At 39.8% G+C, this 14,887-nt stretch overlaps 1 protein-coding gene across 1 annotated transcript; it reads left to right on the forward strand.

Moving 5' to 3' along the window:
- Window positions 1-1,182: 1,182 nt before the first annotated feature.
- On the forward strand, window positions 1,183-14,433 carry URAD (ureidoimidazoline (2-oxo-4-hydroxy-4-carboxy-5-) decarboxylase). Its single transcript, XM_053456401.1, has 2 exons — window positions 1,183-1,361; window positions 14,023-14,433. Exons 1-2 carry the CDS (start codon window positions 1,187-1,189, stop codon window positions 14,370-14,372), a joined length of 525 nt encoding a protein of 174 aa, XP_053312376.1. The 5' UTR covers window positions 1,183-1,186; the 3' UTR covers window positions 14,373-14,433.
- Window positions 14,434-14,887: the final 454 nt, after the last annotated feature.

A 14,887-nucleotide genomic window follows, 5' to 3' on the forward strand; every position in this document is an offset into this window, starting at 1 on the left:
CCCTGTACTGGGGGGCAGGTGCTGTAGAGGGGAGTACAGGGGCTGTAGATAGGGGGACAGGGCACACAGTCACACAAACAGACAAACACAGTGACAAACAAACACATTCACACAAACAGACAAACACAGTGACAAACAACCACAGTCACTCAAACACTGTAACAAACTGACAAACACAGTTGCACACATAGTCAAACATACCTGGGGCTGGCTGCATCTTACTCTGAGTTGGTGTGAAGGAGGAACTCAGCCTATCAGAAGAGGCTTCTGAACTCTCAGGCAGTCAGGAGAGTTGAGAAGTCTCTCCTGATTGGCTGAGACCTCCTTCACTCAGACTCCTCATCCCAGATTGAGGCTGCCTGGGATCCAGGACATAAAGTACCGCGTCGCCCTAGCCCCAGACCGGCAGTATGACTGCCAGTGGGCCCTAGAAGGTTAGTGCATGTGGCCATGGAGGATTTTATGCAATGAGTGAGGGGCCTTTTCACAGCCATAACATGCTCAACGGAAGTAAATACTAGGTGTCACTATTTCTATCTTCTCTCCAGCTGTAGAAAGTCCGTTGGTTTTCAGCAGGTTGGGGACAGGTTGATTATCTGGGTTTGTTGGTTGCAGTAATGGAACATCAGTGTTTTTCCTGCAAATTCATGTGTGCAAAAATACGACATCCGCGAGCAAGTGAGGAAAGTAACCTTCTTAATGCTGAGTGGAGGCCTAAAATTGTGCGACTTATCTGTGGTAATTTATATATTACAAAAAGTATTCCGGGGATAAAAGCATAATTCACCCCGCAGAAGAACGGACCGGAGAGTGGAGAGAGAGAAATGCCGGCAGCTTAGTTACCGTTACCTCTGAAACCCATATGACACTACATGCTTCATGCTGCGGCTAAATTAACACATGATTGTATTTTGCAGTGTTTAATAACGCCATTATTTAAATTCTGATGGGGCTTATTATGGTAGTTTAATTTTTTGACTCTTTTTGTCCAGATTACAACAGTTCCAGAATTACGTCCTGCTGCGATAACTGAACTGATTCCCAAAAACTGGACTTTAACTTGCAAACTCAGTGAAAGTCAATGAACCGGAGTTCAGTAAATTGTTAAAATTAAACCTATTAACTGAACCGGATAGACTCCCTTTCATGGAAAATTTGGTCATTCTTCCCTTACGGCTTCAGCAGCATGGATTTAAATACTGTGAACGCCATGAGTTACGGGCATTTTATGGACATTTTTGGCAATATTATAGAGAAATGCCCCCTGATCACAGGAGCCGTGTGGTCCAAACATCCATTTTCAAGCTTTCCTGAGCTAGAGAATTGTGTTTATGAATTTATTGATTCTCTTCCACCATCTGGTAAGCATTTGGAGCAAAATTCTAGACGTATTTTAATGTTGTGCCAGTTTGTGTCAAATCCCTTATTGTTGGAAGACTCAGCATTTTGCTATGTATTATGGAGCAAGCATCTCGATAACCAATGAAACATGAATTATTGTAGATTTTAATCAGTTTACATAATTGTTAAGATTTGCTAAAGTGATCTCTGCTAAACACTTTGGGTGATGTATAAAAGTACATGTGCAAGCCTAAAACTGAGCTTGCTGCATAATCATACGAATAAATCCAGGGGGGAAAAAACATATATATATATATCTATATATATATATATATATATAGATATATATATATATTCCATACCCTCATATTATCATCAAATTGAATATTCACCCGAATATATATATCCAAACCATAGACAATAGAAACATGGTCCTGCACCAAGCAGTTAAGTGAAATGATGTTTAATCCCTGGTGTGGCACTACTGCTCGGAGGCAAGGGTAGGATGGCCCTTAGTGGGGGCATTGGCCAGAGCGAAAGGTTCTATTTTCAGTAATGCTCCACAAATAGATGTTTTTCTGATGTATAGAGTAAATCCTAAAATGGATAAAACATATATTGCATCTATAAAGGCCACCATTTGATTGACAGATCTACTTTTCAGCGTGACTGCTGGATTCCAGTATTATTGGCAATACCTCAATTTTGTTTGTCTTTTCCCCTGACTTTGTACCGGAAACACCTTTATAATATGTTTTGTGCAAACATGCATTGGGCTGCTTTATTTGGGGGCTCCTGGCTGGACTTACATGTAGTGTGCATGTTGCCTGCCCTTTCCTGGCACGATAACGTATACTGCCCGCAGGTGACTTCTGTCTACTCTGCTCTCAGTCAACCAACTCTACTATTAACAACGTATTCCTCTCGCTCTGTTCTCTTCAAATTACTTAAACCAAACCTTACATTTACACATCTTGACATCAAATTGGCATATGTAACTATTTCAAAATTAAAGCAGGTAACATCTACTTTATATAAAACACTTCTTGTGAGCACACCATTGGAACAGCCGTCTAACTTTCTTCTCAAGAGGTGCATGATTATTCCTCCCCATTACATTATCACTCCTAGTTGTTTCATTCGGGGGTTAACTAATAGTTATGCAGTATTTTAACCCCTTAAATAAAACACACACATACTAACATGCAAACTCTACACATGTACTCTAACACCATACGCTTAGGCAAGGCTGCTGCAAGGATAGTCAATTTAGATTTTGGCAACTAGTGGGTTAATTAATGTTTCCACAAAACTTTGATTTGAATATCTGCCCTGTTATTCTGCCCTCGCCATACACGACTGTAATTTGATATAAAATATTATTATTATGCAGAATAAATGCAGGTTTTTTTCCAGGCAGATTTATTTTCAAGTTATGTAATATAATGTCTGAAGCCTTTTTTATGTGTTTCACATGCAGCTCCCCATCCAGCCACTAAGGCATCTAGAATTACCTGGCTTGGGACAGCCTGTGTCTTTTCTGGGCTCTTTTTAGGGATTTTCTGTTTTCTTTGTGAATGTGTATCGTCCAAAACCGGGTTGTGCCTATTAAGCATTGTTGCTGTCATTAGCCAAATGTTTCTGGACTCTGTATTACTGAACCTCCAGGTATTTGCCCGATGTGCCAGATGACCAGACTTGGGCTGGCGAGATGTCTCTGTGCTTTATCAATGCATTTTGAGGGGCCAGCCCAGCTCTTGTTGCAAGAGAACCCCGCGGGGGCTGGCTGTTCATAGCACGCAGTGAATTTGGAGAGGTGAAGCTCACTGATGGGGCTGATGTCTGATAAATTCCATTGGTAATTATGTGACAGTAATGGCTGACAGCGTATACAGTGACAGTGGGTGATAAGATATAAACGGACCGCACAAGTTTCAAATAAATCCGCAAAGTAAGTTACAATACGATGAAATATGGGATGTGCTGGAAAGTGAAACACACAGATTAATGTGAAGAAGAGACCTCCGAGGTCCTGGAAGCTCATGTCTCTCGGTAGCTTTATCTAGTTAGGCTTAATAAAACCACATCTTCAACCAAAGATTCCATTTTCCCTTTTCAGCTATTAATAGAAATGACTCCTTTTGGGGTTTTTATAATTTTTTTAATCTACAAGTAACTCTATAAGTAAAGTAATGCTGTATCCAGCATTATAAATAACAGAGGAGATGTCATTTCCTCATCAGTCCGGTCTGTCTTTAGCTCCTCTCCCAGTCGCCTTCAGCCTTCAGATCCGCGAAGGTCTCAGCGAAGTATGCTGGGTCGTTGTAGATGCGCAGCATTTCTCCACTCATTGTTATGGCGATAGCCAGGCATCTATTCCAAAAAGCCTCCTTCACGCTGCCTGCAATGAAGAGCCCGAAGGGGTATGATGTCCTCGCACCCGTGTAAGAATAGGACACATACAGGCAGGCCATGAGAGCTGCCTTTAACTCCTGCTTGCTGACCAGACAGCTGGAGATGGCCTCTCTACACACCAAGTAAAGAAAGGTGACGGTAGCTGGTGTTAGGAATGGCTCTGCCTGCCATCCTTGGAGGTAGAGGGCTCTGTCCACATTAACAATCCAGCGCACAGGGTCCATGGGACTGAGAGATGGTATCATAGGACACCTGCCGCAGATAAATCTACCAAACCAATGCAGCACCTTGATGGTATCAGCCGGCTCCAGGTCCCGTTGTGATGGTAAATTGTTGGGACCGGGCACGGTGTTCTGGCCGCTGCTGGTCGGTTCGTTGTCTTCTGGCTGCTGGTTCAAAAACCGAGCCAGAAACCTCTTCAAGGGCGGGTCTGATGTGCTGACCGAAGAGCGCCTCTTGAGCGATTTCCCTGTCTTTTTCTCCTGAGAAGCCATGTAGTATTTGGCAACAACAACAAGACGTTTCAACTGCTAACAGCTGAGAGTTATGCCTGAGATGCACCTGTGAGCTTGTTTTTGAGAGTCACAGAACACTGTGGAGAGTCTAAGCCATTGTTCTACCTCATTACCATGACATCATCATTCTATCAGTCTTTATGATCTATGGTGATAGGACATCATGAACACCAGGGACTCCAACTCCCATAGCTATATTTAATGAATACAGTAAATTTACCTGAATCCAATGTAATATAAACACAAGTCTGGGATCGACCCTGAGTGCTTCTTCTGCAGACACCATAAAGCTGCTTAATTTAACACATTTCTAACTAAATGCAGCATTAGAAACACCATTCCTAGTCCTGCTAGATGACCAAACCAATCTTTAACCAAGTAAAAATGTGCCTTCTTTATATTGTTTTCTGGGAACACATAAGTGTCATGTGAGCACACACAGAGATGCTGTTGCTATAGCAGCTGGAAATGTTTCTTAACAGTTTTTTCTGTTGTTTTTATGTGATTCAAAAATCAATAAAAGCCACCCGTATACTTAGATGGCCTCAAAACTGGCCCCAGGTACTATTTTGTTTTCGTTTTTTTCTTATTTTATTTCAAAATATTCATCATTCCCAAATACCCATAAACTGATTTTGAGTTTGGAAGGGTAGATATGTGCATGTTCTCAGTTATAACCAGCCCTACAAGATTTCTGAGGGAAAAAAACAAACACTTTTCTGTGAACAGTATTAAAATGTTAATCCTATCACATAATAAAAGGTAATTTGATGTGTATGTTACTAGCGTTATATGAAACGAGGTAATCTTCCTTTTAAAAATGAACATGATGGTGTAGATCCCAATCCTGGTCACTAGATGGCGCTCTTGTCCTATTTATATGAGCCATATGTTCTCCGCAACATCCAGTACGGCCCTGCAGTGAAAAGTTGTCTTGGGCGCTGGCACCGTCTTCATATTTTTTTTTAAAGCAAATACATTTTATGACATGATCCAATTATGGTATCTAAAGATATTTCAAAAAAAGGTCCAGTCACAAATTTTAAGTGATTTCTGAGCTGTCAGCTGCATTAAAGAGTATATGATAAGAGGAGTCCCCCTTTAAATGGTGAGCACCGTGTATACATCTTTGGTGTGTATGTTATTGGTTGTTTATCACACACGCAGATGCCACCCACCAGGTGTCAGACAACTTTGTCCCACTTATCTATACTAACTCATGTACTATACATAAAGAAAATGACACTGAAGAAGAGATAAGACACACGCTGCATTACAATATAATCAGATCCATATCTCCAAACAACGCAAATCCTTAATGATAACGGCTGCATCTATGTTGTTTTTTGAGCTATGTCATTAATGTTATTTTTCTCCATATCAAAACTCCAGCATAAGAGATATGGAGTACAGCAATAATTGAATTGTGTACATACACACGCACACACAGCCAGGTTATTGTGCCTTGACAATTACCATACTCCACCTTACAAACTTAAGATACGTAACAGAATGATCTATTTCCTCTTTAAATCTGTGATATGGCACGCGTGGCTCTGTGTCTAGAACAGGCCTTCTCGGTAAGGCCAGCGACTTTTACAGCTAACACTGTTGCCTGCAACTACTTCATATTAAAATGAAGCTTAGTTTTAACTGGCATACCAATAAAATATTGACTGGACGCTAACACTACCGAGTTGAGGCTCCAGGAGTAGTGTAGAAGGTGAACGCTTCTATAATATTCTCAGATAAGGGTATTAAACCCTTATCTCCCAGAGTTTCCGTTTTATTGACAGTTTTCTAAATCAGGCCAACATCCTCATTTTCCATCCTCATTTTCCAATGGCTTAGACCTTAAGGATTACACTACAAGGGTTGTAGATATCTGGAACGTACTCCCAGAGGAAATATTACAGAAAAACCCATTACATTAATTCTAGAAAAGGAAAAGGAAAGATTAATTCAAAAAGGACAGACTAAGTAGAGCAGTCGGTTCTTTTGTGTCATCATCACGTCTCAATGTTATGTGTGACTCTGGTTACGCTATGAGGGCTGCTGATGTCACTGACTATTCTGTCTCCATTTTGGATTTGGGCTCTCAGCACACTACTATACCCGCAGCTCAAGATTGTAGGCTTGTTTGAAGGGCCATTCTCACCTTTGGTTTCTGGAAGTCCAAAATGGGTCTGTGATGCAGAAGTTCTTTTGTCCTGTTTATCCATTGTGCAATAAATCAAAATAAGCGTAATAGTAATTTTAAACTAAGCTATGCAATGTGAAATATATAGAAATGGGCTATGTCACTTGGAATACACCTCTCAGCATAGTCTTAGCATCACCTCTTCAGGAAACTGCATTTATCTTAACACTATCTTGGGTCAGAAAGTTCAGTAACTTTTAACATAGCATTGTTAAAGGATGCCACCTTTGCCAGAAGTCAGTATGTGATAATTCTTCCTTGCTATAACTGCTCTGGTCCACTGTAAGCGATGTTATTGTGAAGTAAGAGTCTAGCAGTAACAAGAAGTGGCACAGAGTGGGGCTGCTGAGTGCTAAAGCGTATAGCACATAAAAAACACCTGCCCTCTGAAGCATCACCTGCTACAGAGTTCCAGACTTTCTCTGGAAGAAACATTAGAACAAGCACTGCGCGTTGGGAGCTTCATGAAATAGGTTTCCATGGCTGAACAGCTCCACATAAGCCGAAGATCACTGTGTGCAAGTGTCGGTCAAAGTGGTATAAAGAACTGAACTTTGGAGCAGTGTAAATGTGTTCTCTGGAAGGAGGAATCATGCTTCACTATCTGAAAAAATCTGAGATTGTCGGATGCCAGAAGAGCGCTACCTACCAGAATGCATGGTGCCTACTGTAAAGTTTGGTGGAGGAAGGATAATGGTCTGGGGCTGTTCCAGGGTTTGGGCTAAGCCACACAGTTCTGGTGAAGAGTAATGTTTGGTGTGGAGGAACTCATATGTTCTGCACAGAGCCCTGACCTAAACTCCACTGAACGCCTTTGGGATGAATTGTAACACCAAGAGTGAGCAGGTCTTCTCATCTAACAACAGTGTGTCACATACAGGAGACAGGCTCTCAGAAGCATCATGGCTGTCTCCTGTGTGTTCATGTCTGGCTTCTTGCAGCACTGCAGGAGCTTCCATAATGAGCGTTAGATTTGCAGGAAACAGGAGCAGGAACATCAAATAACAGTGACAACTTGTATTTAATTATTGACACTAAGTCTTCCCCACCTCATTCTGCATGTCATGGACAGGCTCCCTAGTGCTGCAAGAAGCCCAATGTGACCACAAAGGAGACAGACTGGCTTTGGCTTGGCTACTTTGGTACAGTGGCTCATAAATGTTCTTCTGGTTAACTAAGCATGAATTCCCACAGACACAATACAACATTTTGTGCAAAGCCTCCATAGAGGAATGGATGCTATTATAGCTCCAAAGCTGAGGTGGGGAACAACTCCATATTAATGTCCATGGTTATGGAAAGGGATGTCCAACAAGCTCATATAGGTGTGAAGATCAGGTGTCCACATACTTTCTGGTCCAGATGCCCTATGAGGCAAAAACATAATGCTCCATATTTCTAAAATACCTGCAGAGGTCAAGTAAGTGTTCCAAATATAGAAGAATGCTTAACTACCGACTTCTAAAAACTGTATAATGTTTTTTGGGGAGTTGAAAAATCATTGTTTAATACTTACATATCATATAATTACATTTGCTACTGGCACAAAATACAGAAAATATGCAGTTTCAACTCGTCCCCTGTGTTGTGCATTATAATGTACAAAACCCAATGAGAGAAAAAGAGAGATTGTGTATATATGTATGTATGTATGTGTATGTTAGAGTTTGTAATTGTGTGTGATTTAGTGTATGGTGTTGGAGAGTGTGCATGTGTTGTGTAAGTGAATGGTGGTAGAGTGAGTGTGTATTAGTGGATGTTGTTAACATGTGTGTGTGAGTGTATGGTATTAGCTTGAGTGTGTGTTACTGTATGATGGTAGTGTGTGCATGTATTTTTGTGTGCATGTGTTTGGACTTCAGGGAAAGGTGTCAGCATGTGTGTATGGTATAAGCATGATTGTGTGTGTCAGCATCTGATGCTAGAGTCTCAGAGGTGAGTCTTGGGTTAGCAGCACAATTGAAATGAGGGAGGGGAAAAGTATGTGTATGTACTGTGTGTGTAGCTGTATGGTGTTAATGGGTGTAAGGGCTAGTTTGCATGTTCATGTGTTTTAGCTAGAGGGGTCACCAAAGACATACTACACCCAGTCGCCACAAACCCATGGCTCACCACTGTATGTAGAAGTCTAAAACCTGACAGAGGTTAAAAATAACCTGACCTTGATGGGAATTGCCTATCACACTGGGTGCAGCTTAAAGTACCACCTAGACCACAGTTTTCTCCACATTTTCCTCCCCTGGAGAGTACACACTGCTCCTCTCCCCAGCCACACACACACAGTGTCCACAGAACAACAAGGAGTCAATGGCAGAACTCATAATCAAAAAGGTGGAGGTACATCTTCAACTTAAACTTGGGTTAGTTAAAACAATGGGCCATTGGAACATGAAAGTGATGATTGCTGGTTGGCCTCTGTACGTCTATAAAGATATTCCATTAAAAAACAGCCATTTCCATGACAATAACCGTTTGCAACATTAACAATGTCTCCACTGTATATCTGATACATCAGTCAAAAAAGTGACCCCAAGCTCTTGAACGGTAGGGTATGTTAATGTATGGATGTATAGTATATATATATATATATATATATATATATATATATATATATATATATATATATATAGAATAAAGGTTGATTTAGCATGCCTTAACATGACTGATTATTGATTTTAGCTCAAACTTTCCCAGTTGCAACATATTGGAAATTCCCATTCCATTTAGTGGGTTTATGATGGGGCTCTCAAGTAAATTGATATTTTTTCATATGCCTGTTTTGTAATTTAACGAGGACCCTGTCACTCAAATATTATGGATTAGTATGCACGGCATGAAAAAGATCTATACTGGAAGAACTTTAAGCCATGAATAGATACTGAAGAAAAAACATTTTGACACGGCCCTATGAGCCACATACTTACTATTAACATAAGTGACTGTGTTTTTGTTGTTTTTCTAATTAAAAGAAACAGACATGAAATGGATTCTGTTTCAGCCCGCAGAATGGTGGCTATGCAAAGTCATTTTCATTTTGAATTACATTGTTCCTTGGAAATGTTTGTCAGGCGGGGGAAAAAACTGAAGAAAGAGAAGAAAGCCATTCTTCCTTCCTACCTTCTGCTTTGTTTTACTCTTCAGGTCCCTGCACATGACTGCTGGTACAATGCTTACAAGGATCTTGTCCATACCTAGAAACCCAGAAACGCACGTTTCCCCAAGGTCACATTGATCGGTGATACTTGAGCCTCGTATGAGTTAATTTTCTTGTTAGAATAGTTAGCACTCCATGTCAAAATATTTTTTATATTAAAAAAGCACCTATGAGATCTCAACTAACGCTACTCGCCAGTATCAGCCAAACACACACACACAATTATTTTTCAGAAATCGTGTACTGTTCATTAAATGATGCCGGTTGTCACAAATATTCAGAACAAGTCTTGGGACTGTCCCTACCATAATTTGTCTGTTTGGTACATTAGAAGTAAAGGAACGTCAGAATGTGACAGATCTCTGATCTCTGTGGTGCACAGGGGAGCCACATTGTCCCTGGTTATCCCGTAGAGGGACAGCCACCCTGCAGACCTGTTGTCCTAGGCTGTTCACATTAGACTCCTTGCCATGTCTTTAATCATATCCTCTATGCCAAGAAAGATGTATCTTCGCTATTCAAAGTTCACATGAAGTGCAAAACTACCTCAAACCTTTGACCACAAGGCATATTTGTAACTGCACTTCCTGTGACCTTTATAGTAAGGGCACTGATATTTTCCAAAAGATGAGGGCACCTACCATGGACTATTACATTATATTTTAGTAGTGTTTTAGGAATTCGTTGGAACAATATTGTACTCTGAGCTACATATTACTTTGTTTCAAGCTCAATTAGTGCACATTTTATTTGTTATTTTATTATTGTATTTCAGTATCATGAGATCTTGTGCTGACCTTCAGAGACCACCTGGCGAAGAGCTAGGATTCTACTTGATGATCAGTTATGTACCTAAAACCAATGTTTCTGCTGCAACTCTCCCTGAAGCACTGCTTGACCCTTGACCTGTGGGCGGCTTGAAGTTGGTAGCCAGGATATATTTGCTTAGGAAGAGTTTGATGACTTCATTAGCGTTTGCGGTATAGACAAGAGACGCTACAATTCCTTGTTGATTTATGTGCAGGACCTGACTTGAGCTTTTTCACTCTGTAAACCATTTTCATCAATGAAAAAATGGATCAGTCCAGGAGTAAGGTTCTGCATTAGAATCAGTCACCATGGAAACCAAACGCCGAGTATGTTCCAGTGAATTGCTCTGAATTTGCAGCATGTGCCAAAATTGGGCCAATTTTGCTTTAATAAATATAGCCCTATATTAGCGAATTTGATTGAAGATACCAAGGCCAGCTATAAATGTGCTAGATATGGTTTTATAGAGATGGCAAACCGTCTGTCTGTCTGGTATATCACACCAAAAAGAACAGTGCCAAAATTGTTGAACAAACAGGCAAAATGTATTATTATTTCCAGATAAACCCTTTTAATTATTTAAATATTATCACTCAAATTCTTGAGTGATATTAGCTTCTGCTACAATATTACTCCTGATAATCTACAAGTTTCTATTCACATTCATGGAGTTACAGGAAGGCGTAGATTCACACTGTTAGCAACTGGTTCAAAGACCAACATTAGGCATGCACAACCGAATAGGTCTCCTTTCCAAAGAATTAGTAACAGATTAGGAAGAGGAGGAGCACAGAGGAAGAAGGAGAATAAAGAGAAAGTATCTTTAAACACAAAAGAGGAGGGAAACTGAGCAGGATGAAAGAAAGTAGACTCAAGACAGCTTCCTGTAGGAGAGGTCTTCTCCTGAATTAACCCACTGTCCCGGCAGCTGACATGTTTAACAATGACAATGCACACTCCTGAATTTTACACTGATTTTACTGGATTCTACTGACCATTCCCCTCCTGCCATGAGAATATTCAAGATGCAAACCATTGCTGCATTTTGTTCTGCTGACACAAGTAGGGGGTTTATTTTCAACCCTGATACTGTTGGGGGCTTGTGTTATATTCAGAAGCCAATTCATTTTGAATCTGGTACCTGAATCACAAAATAATTGGTATTTTTTATACTTAATACATGATATTTTGTGAATATTTTTGTATTATTTTTGTATTATTATTTTTTTAAACAGTTTTTATATTGCTGATAGGTATTATTATTGTTCATCAGCTTGCAAGGAGAGCCAGCCTTACCTAATGTATTGATTCGCCTTAGTCTGTATATTTTCTGTAAAAAAAATCTTTATATTTTAGCAGGAGATTAATTCCCTGTTAAACAGTGCTGTGTGATCCCCCAAATATATGTGTCTCCCATGTGACACTGACACAGAAACCCCTATAATCCAAAATGTACTAACTTAAGTTCGGGAAATACCTGTTTGTAAATGTGAAAGTGTATGTGTGCTTTCTCAGTGTGTGATCTGTAGGATCTGTGCATATCAAAGGGAAGCTGAGAGGAGCATGACTTGGCTTGTGGCACATTTCAGAGCCCGACATCCTGCTTATCATGATTGCCCTGCAGTCAGTGCAGACTAGGACATGCACGTTGGTGCCTACTGATGTAGAAGTTTCTTGTCCAACTGGTGGCCGGCAGCCAGATGTGGACATCCGGAATTGTCTAAAACGCCCGTCAGTTTTATGACATTATTAATTTAGTGATCTCTGTTGTTGGTGGTAAACTAACAATGGGTGGATAGATGTATGACACTGCAGGGACACCTCCCGATGATAGTGTCAGAACTATAACAGCGAGCGTGTCATCTATGTATGGATGTTAAATTGACTATGATAAGTCCTATAATCCACCTGCACATGTTCTCAGCAATCAAGTCCCAAACAGTCACACCAAAATTGTTTATAAATTGTTCATGAAGATCAGAGAGCATTTGGATGTCCTGTTTTTACTAGTTCTTAATGAAACCTTTTCAGTTGTATTAATCCTGTAATCACAATGATCTGAGATGTTTGTATTTTACTGATAACATTAAATGAGCTTTTTTTTTGAATATATATTGGTGCAAAGCTAATAACATAGGTGTCTCCTGACCCCCCCACTAACCTTCTCTTATTTTATCCAACCCCCTCCTTATTTCATTTCCCATTGTTGCTCCTTTCGTTTCATAGTTCGCAGTTTATTACATTTCTATCCTCACTATAGTCCCCTGCTTCTTCATCAACATACATATACTGCTAGGTTCCAAAAGCATTTGGCCTTCAAGCCCAATAATTACTGTTTTATACACTGCATTTTGCAAATAAAGACACGTAAAGTAATAGGCTACCCAAGTTGTCCTTTAAAAAGTGGCAGTTATCCTATCGGAAGCAAAAATGTAGATTTATATTTCTTTTGTTAGTATTTAGCTACTCACATGCATAGCTTACTCGCTATACAGTTACTTATGAATATTCCTTTGCACTTATAACAAGTATAAAAATAAAGTATCAATATGTATTACTATATTTATTACTAAGCTGCATTGAACAGTTCAGTTTACTATTGCTTGCACTCCAGCACTAGGTTGTGGCTCCCCGTGGCGCTTATTGCCAGCAGGTCAATTGACATTAAATACTAAGAGTAGCACCTCTCCGCCTCCCAGTGATACAAATGTTATCAGAAATGGTTATAAATATTAATTGTATGTAGCAGCTTTTCTCAACATTCCGTAATATTTACACGATGGAGATAAAACTGGGCCAAGAAACGACCTAATCTGGTTTCCATGTGATTTTTTTGAGGTAGATCTGGCAAGGTTAAACACTATAACCCCATAAACGACCTTTTGGGATATGAGAGTGTAACAATGAGCCAGTTACTTTAGGAAATATAAGCTAACAATAGTTTCATTTTCCCCAAGCACTACAGAATGAGAATGTATTGACTCTATAGGGTGAGAAACATCAAAGGCTGTGAACAGCTCAGCTTGAAAAGGTTGGAGATATCCTTAGGTTCTTATCTTGTCTCTGCTTGGGGGGAGCCATAAATTCCACAATGTTATTGCATTATTCTCCTGGTTAACCAGCGTAATCACCAAACATTTTTATTACCATACAATCACATCCCCAGAACAAAAGATCTTTTTATAAATGAAGTTCTAAGGTCTTTTATAAATGAAGCGTCTCACTAGGCTGCACTCCATAATAAATTCAAGGCATTTGGATTAAAATGTTAGTAAATAATTCATTGTAAAATACTGTTTGGGATATACATTACCAAACATTGTGCAAACTGCAGAGAACCAGTGGCCCACCATTGAAGGTGATCCTTAGTGGTATGACAACAAATATGAGTGGGAGCGGAAGACAACTTATTAACCGTACATTTTGATGGTCATTACTTTTACATTTATTTGACTTTATGATGACTGCAAATATCATTGAGAATCAAGGTGGACTTTAGTGCCCCAAATCTTTCTGTAGTTGCCTCCAGAGGAGAACTGATCTAGAAAATGAAAAGTAACACCTTTTTCATGCTTTCTTTCCAACAGGGAAGGAGGGTATTCTGAGATGCCACCCCGATTTGGCTGGAAGGGAGCTGATGAGTGGAACACTGACTTCGGAATCACAACATGAGCAGAGGCAAGCTGGTCTCACGTCCCTCAGCCAAGCAGACAGAGAAAGGCTGACTCTTCTGAACTACCAGTACAAGGAAAAGTTTGGCTTCCCCTTTGTCATATGTGCAAAAATGTCAGACAGAAATAAAATAATGGAGGAATTAAGCTCTCGGCTCCAAAATGAAAAGGATGAGGAACTTCAGACAGGCATAGCAGAAGTTAAAAAGATTTGCCATCTCAGATTGCAAGATATATTTGTCAAGGCCGTACCTACAAAATTGTAATTCCTGAAAATTATACATTCATAATTACTGTCTCATTTTATTAAACTGTCTGTTAAAACCATCTGAAATGTTTCTAAGCCAATGTCAAATATCCAACATGTGAGAAAATTTCACGGAAAAAAATAGATTAAAAAGATGGAAAGACCATGCGTAAAGGTGTTACCGTTTATTGTTATTTTACCAAAACGTGTAAATAAATCATTGTAACGTGTTTGCATTTTCCTAAATGGAGGGGAGTTTATAAAGTTTTAACTACACAAATGGAGACCAATGGGCAGTTTGTGGTTTGATAGCCTGAGGATCATAAGAAATCATCAAGTATCAAGTCAACGAGCTATACCTTAATGTTTACCTTTCATGTGCTAGTTGGCTAGCGGCATTAAATGTTCTATAGCCCTGTCTGTTAAAGACCATTCATAGCATTGAGTTTTTCACAGTGAACTCAAGTGGCATCTATGATCTATGATCGCTACAAATGTCTGCTTTGCAGTCAGAGACGTTGCTACCATATAAGC

Source organism: Spea bombifrons, chromosome 2 (genome assembly GCF_027358695.1).
Source record: "Spea bombifrons isolate aSpeBom1 chromosome 2, aSpeBom1.2.pri, whole genome shotgun sequence".
In the NCBI taxonomy this organism is placed as follows: domain Eukaryota; kingdom Metazoa; phylum Chordata; class Amphibia; order Anura; family Pelobatidae; genus Spea; species Spea bombifrons.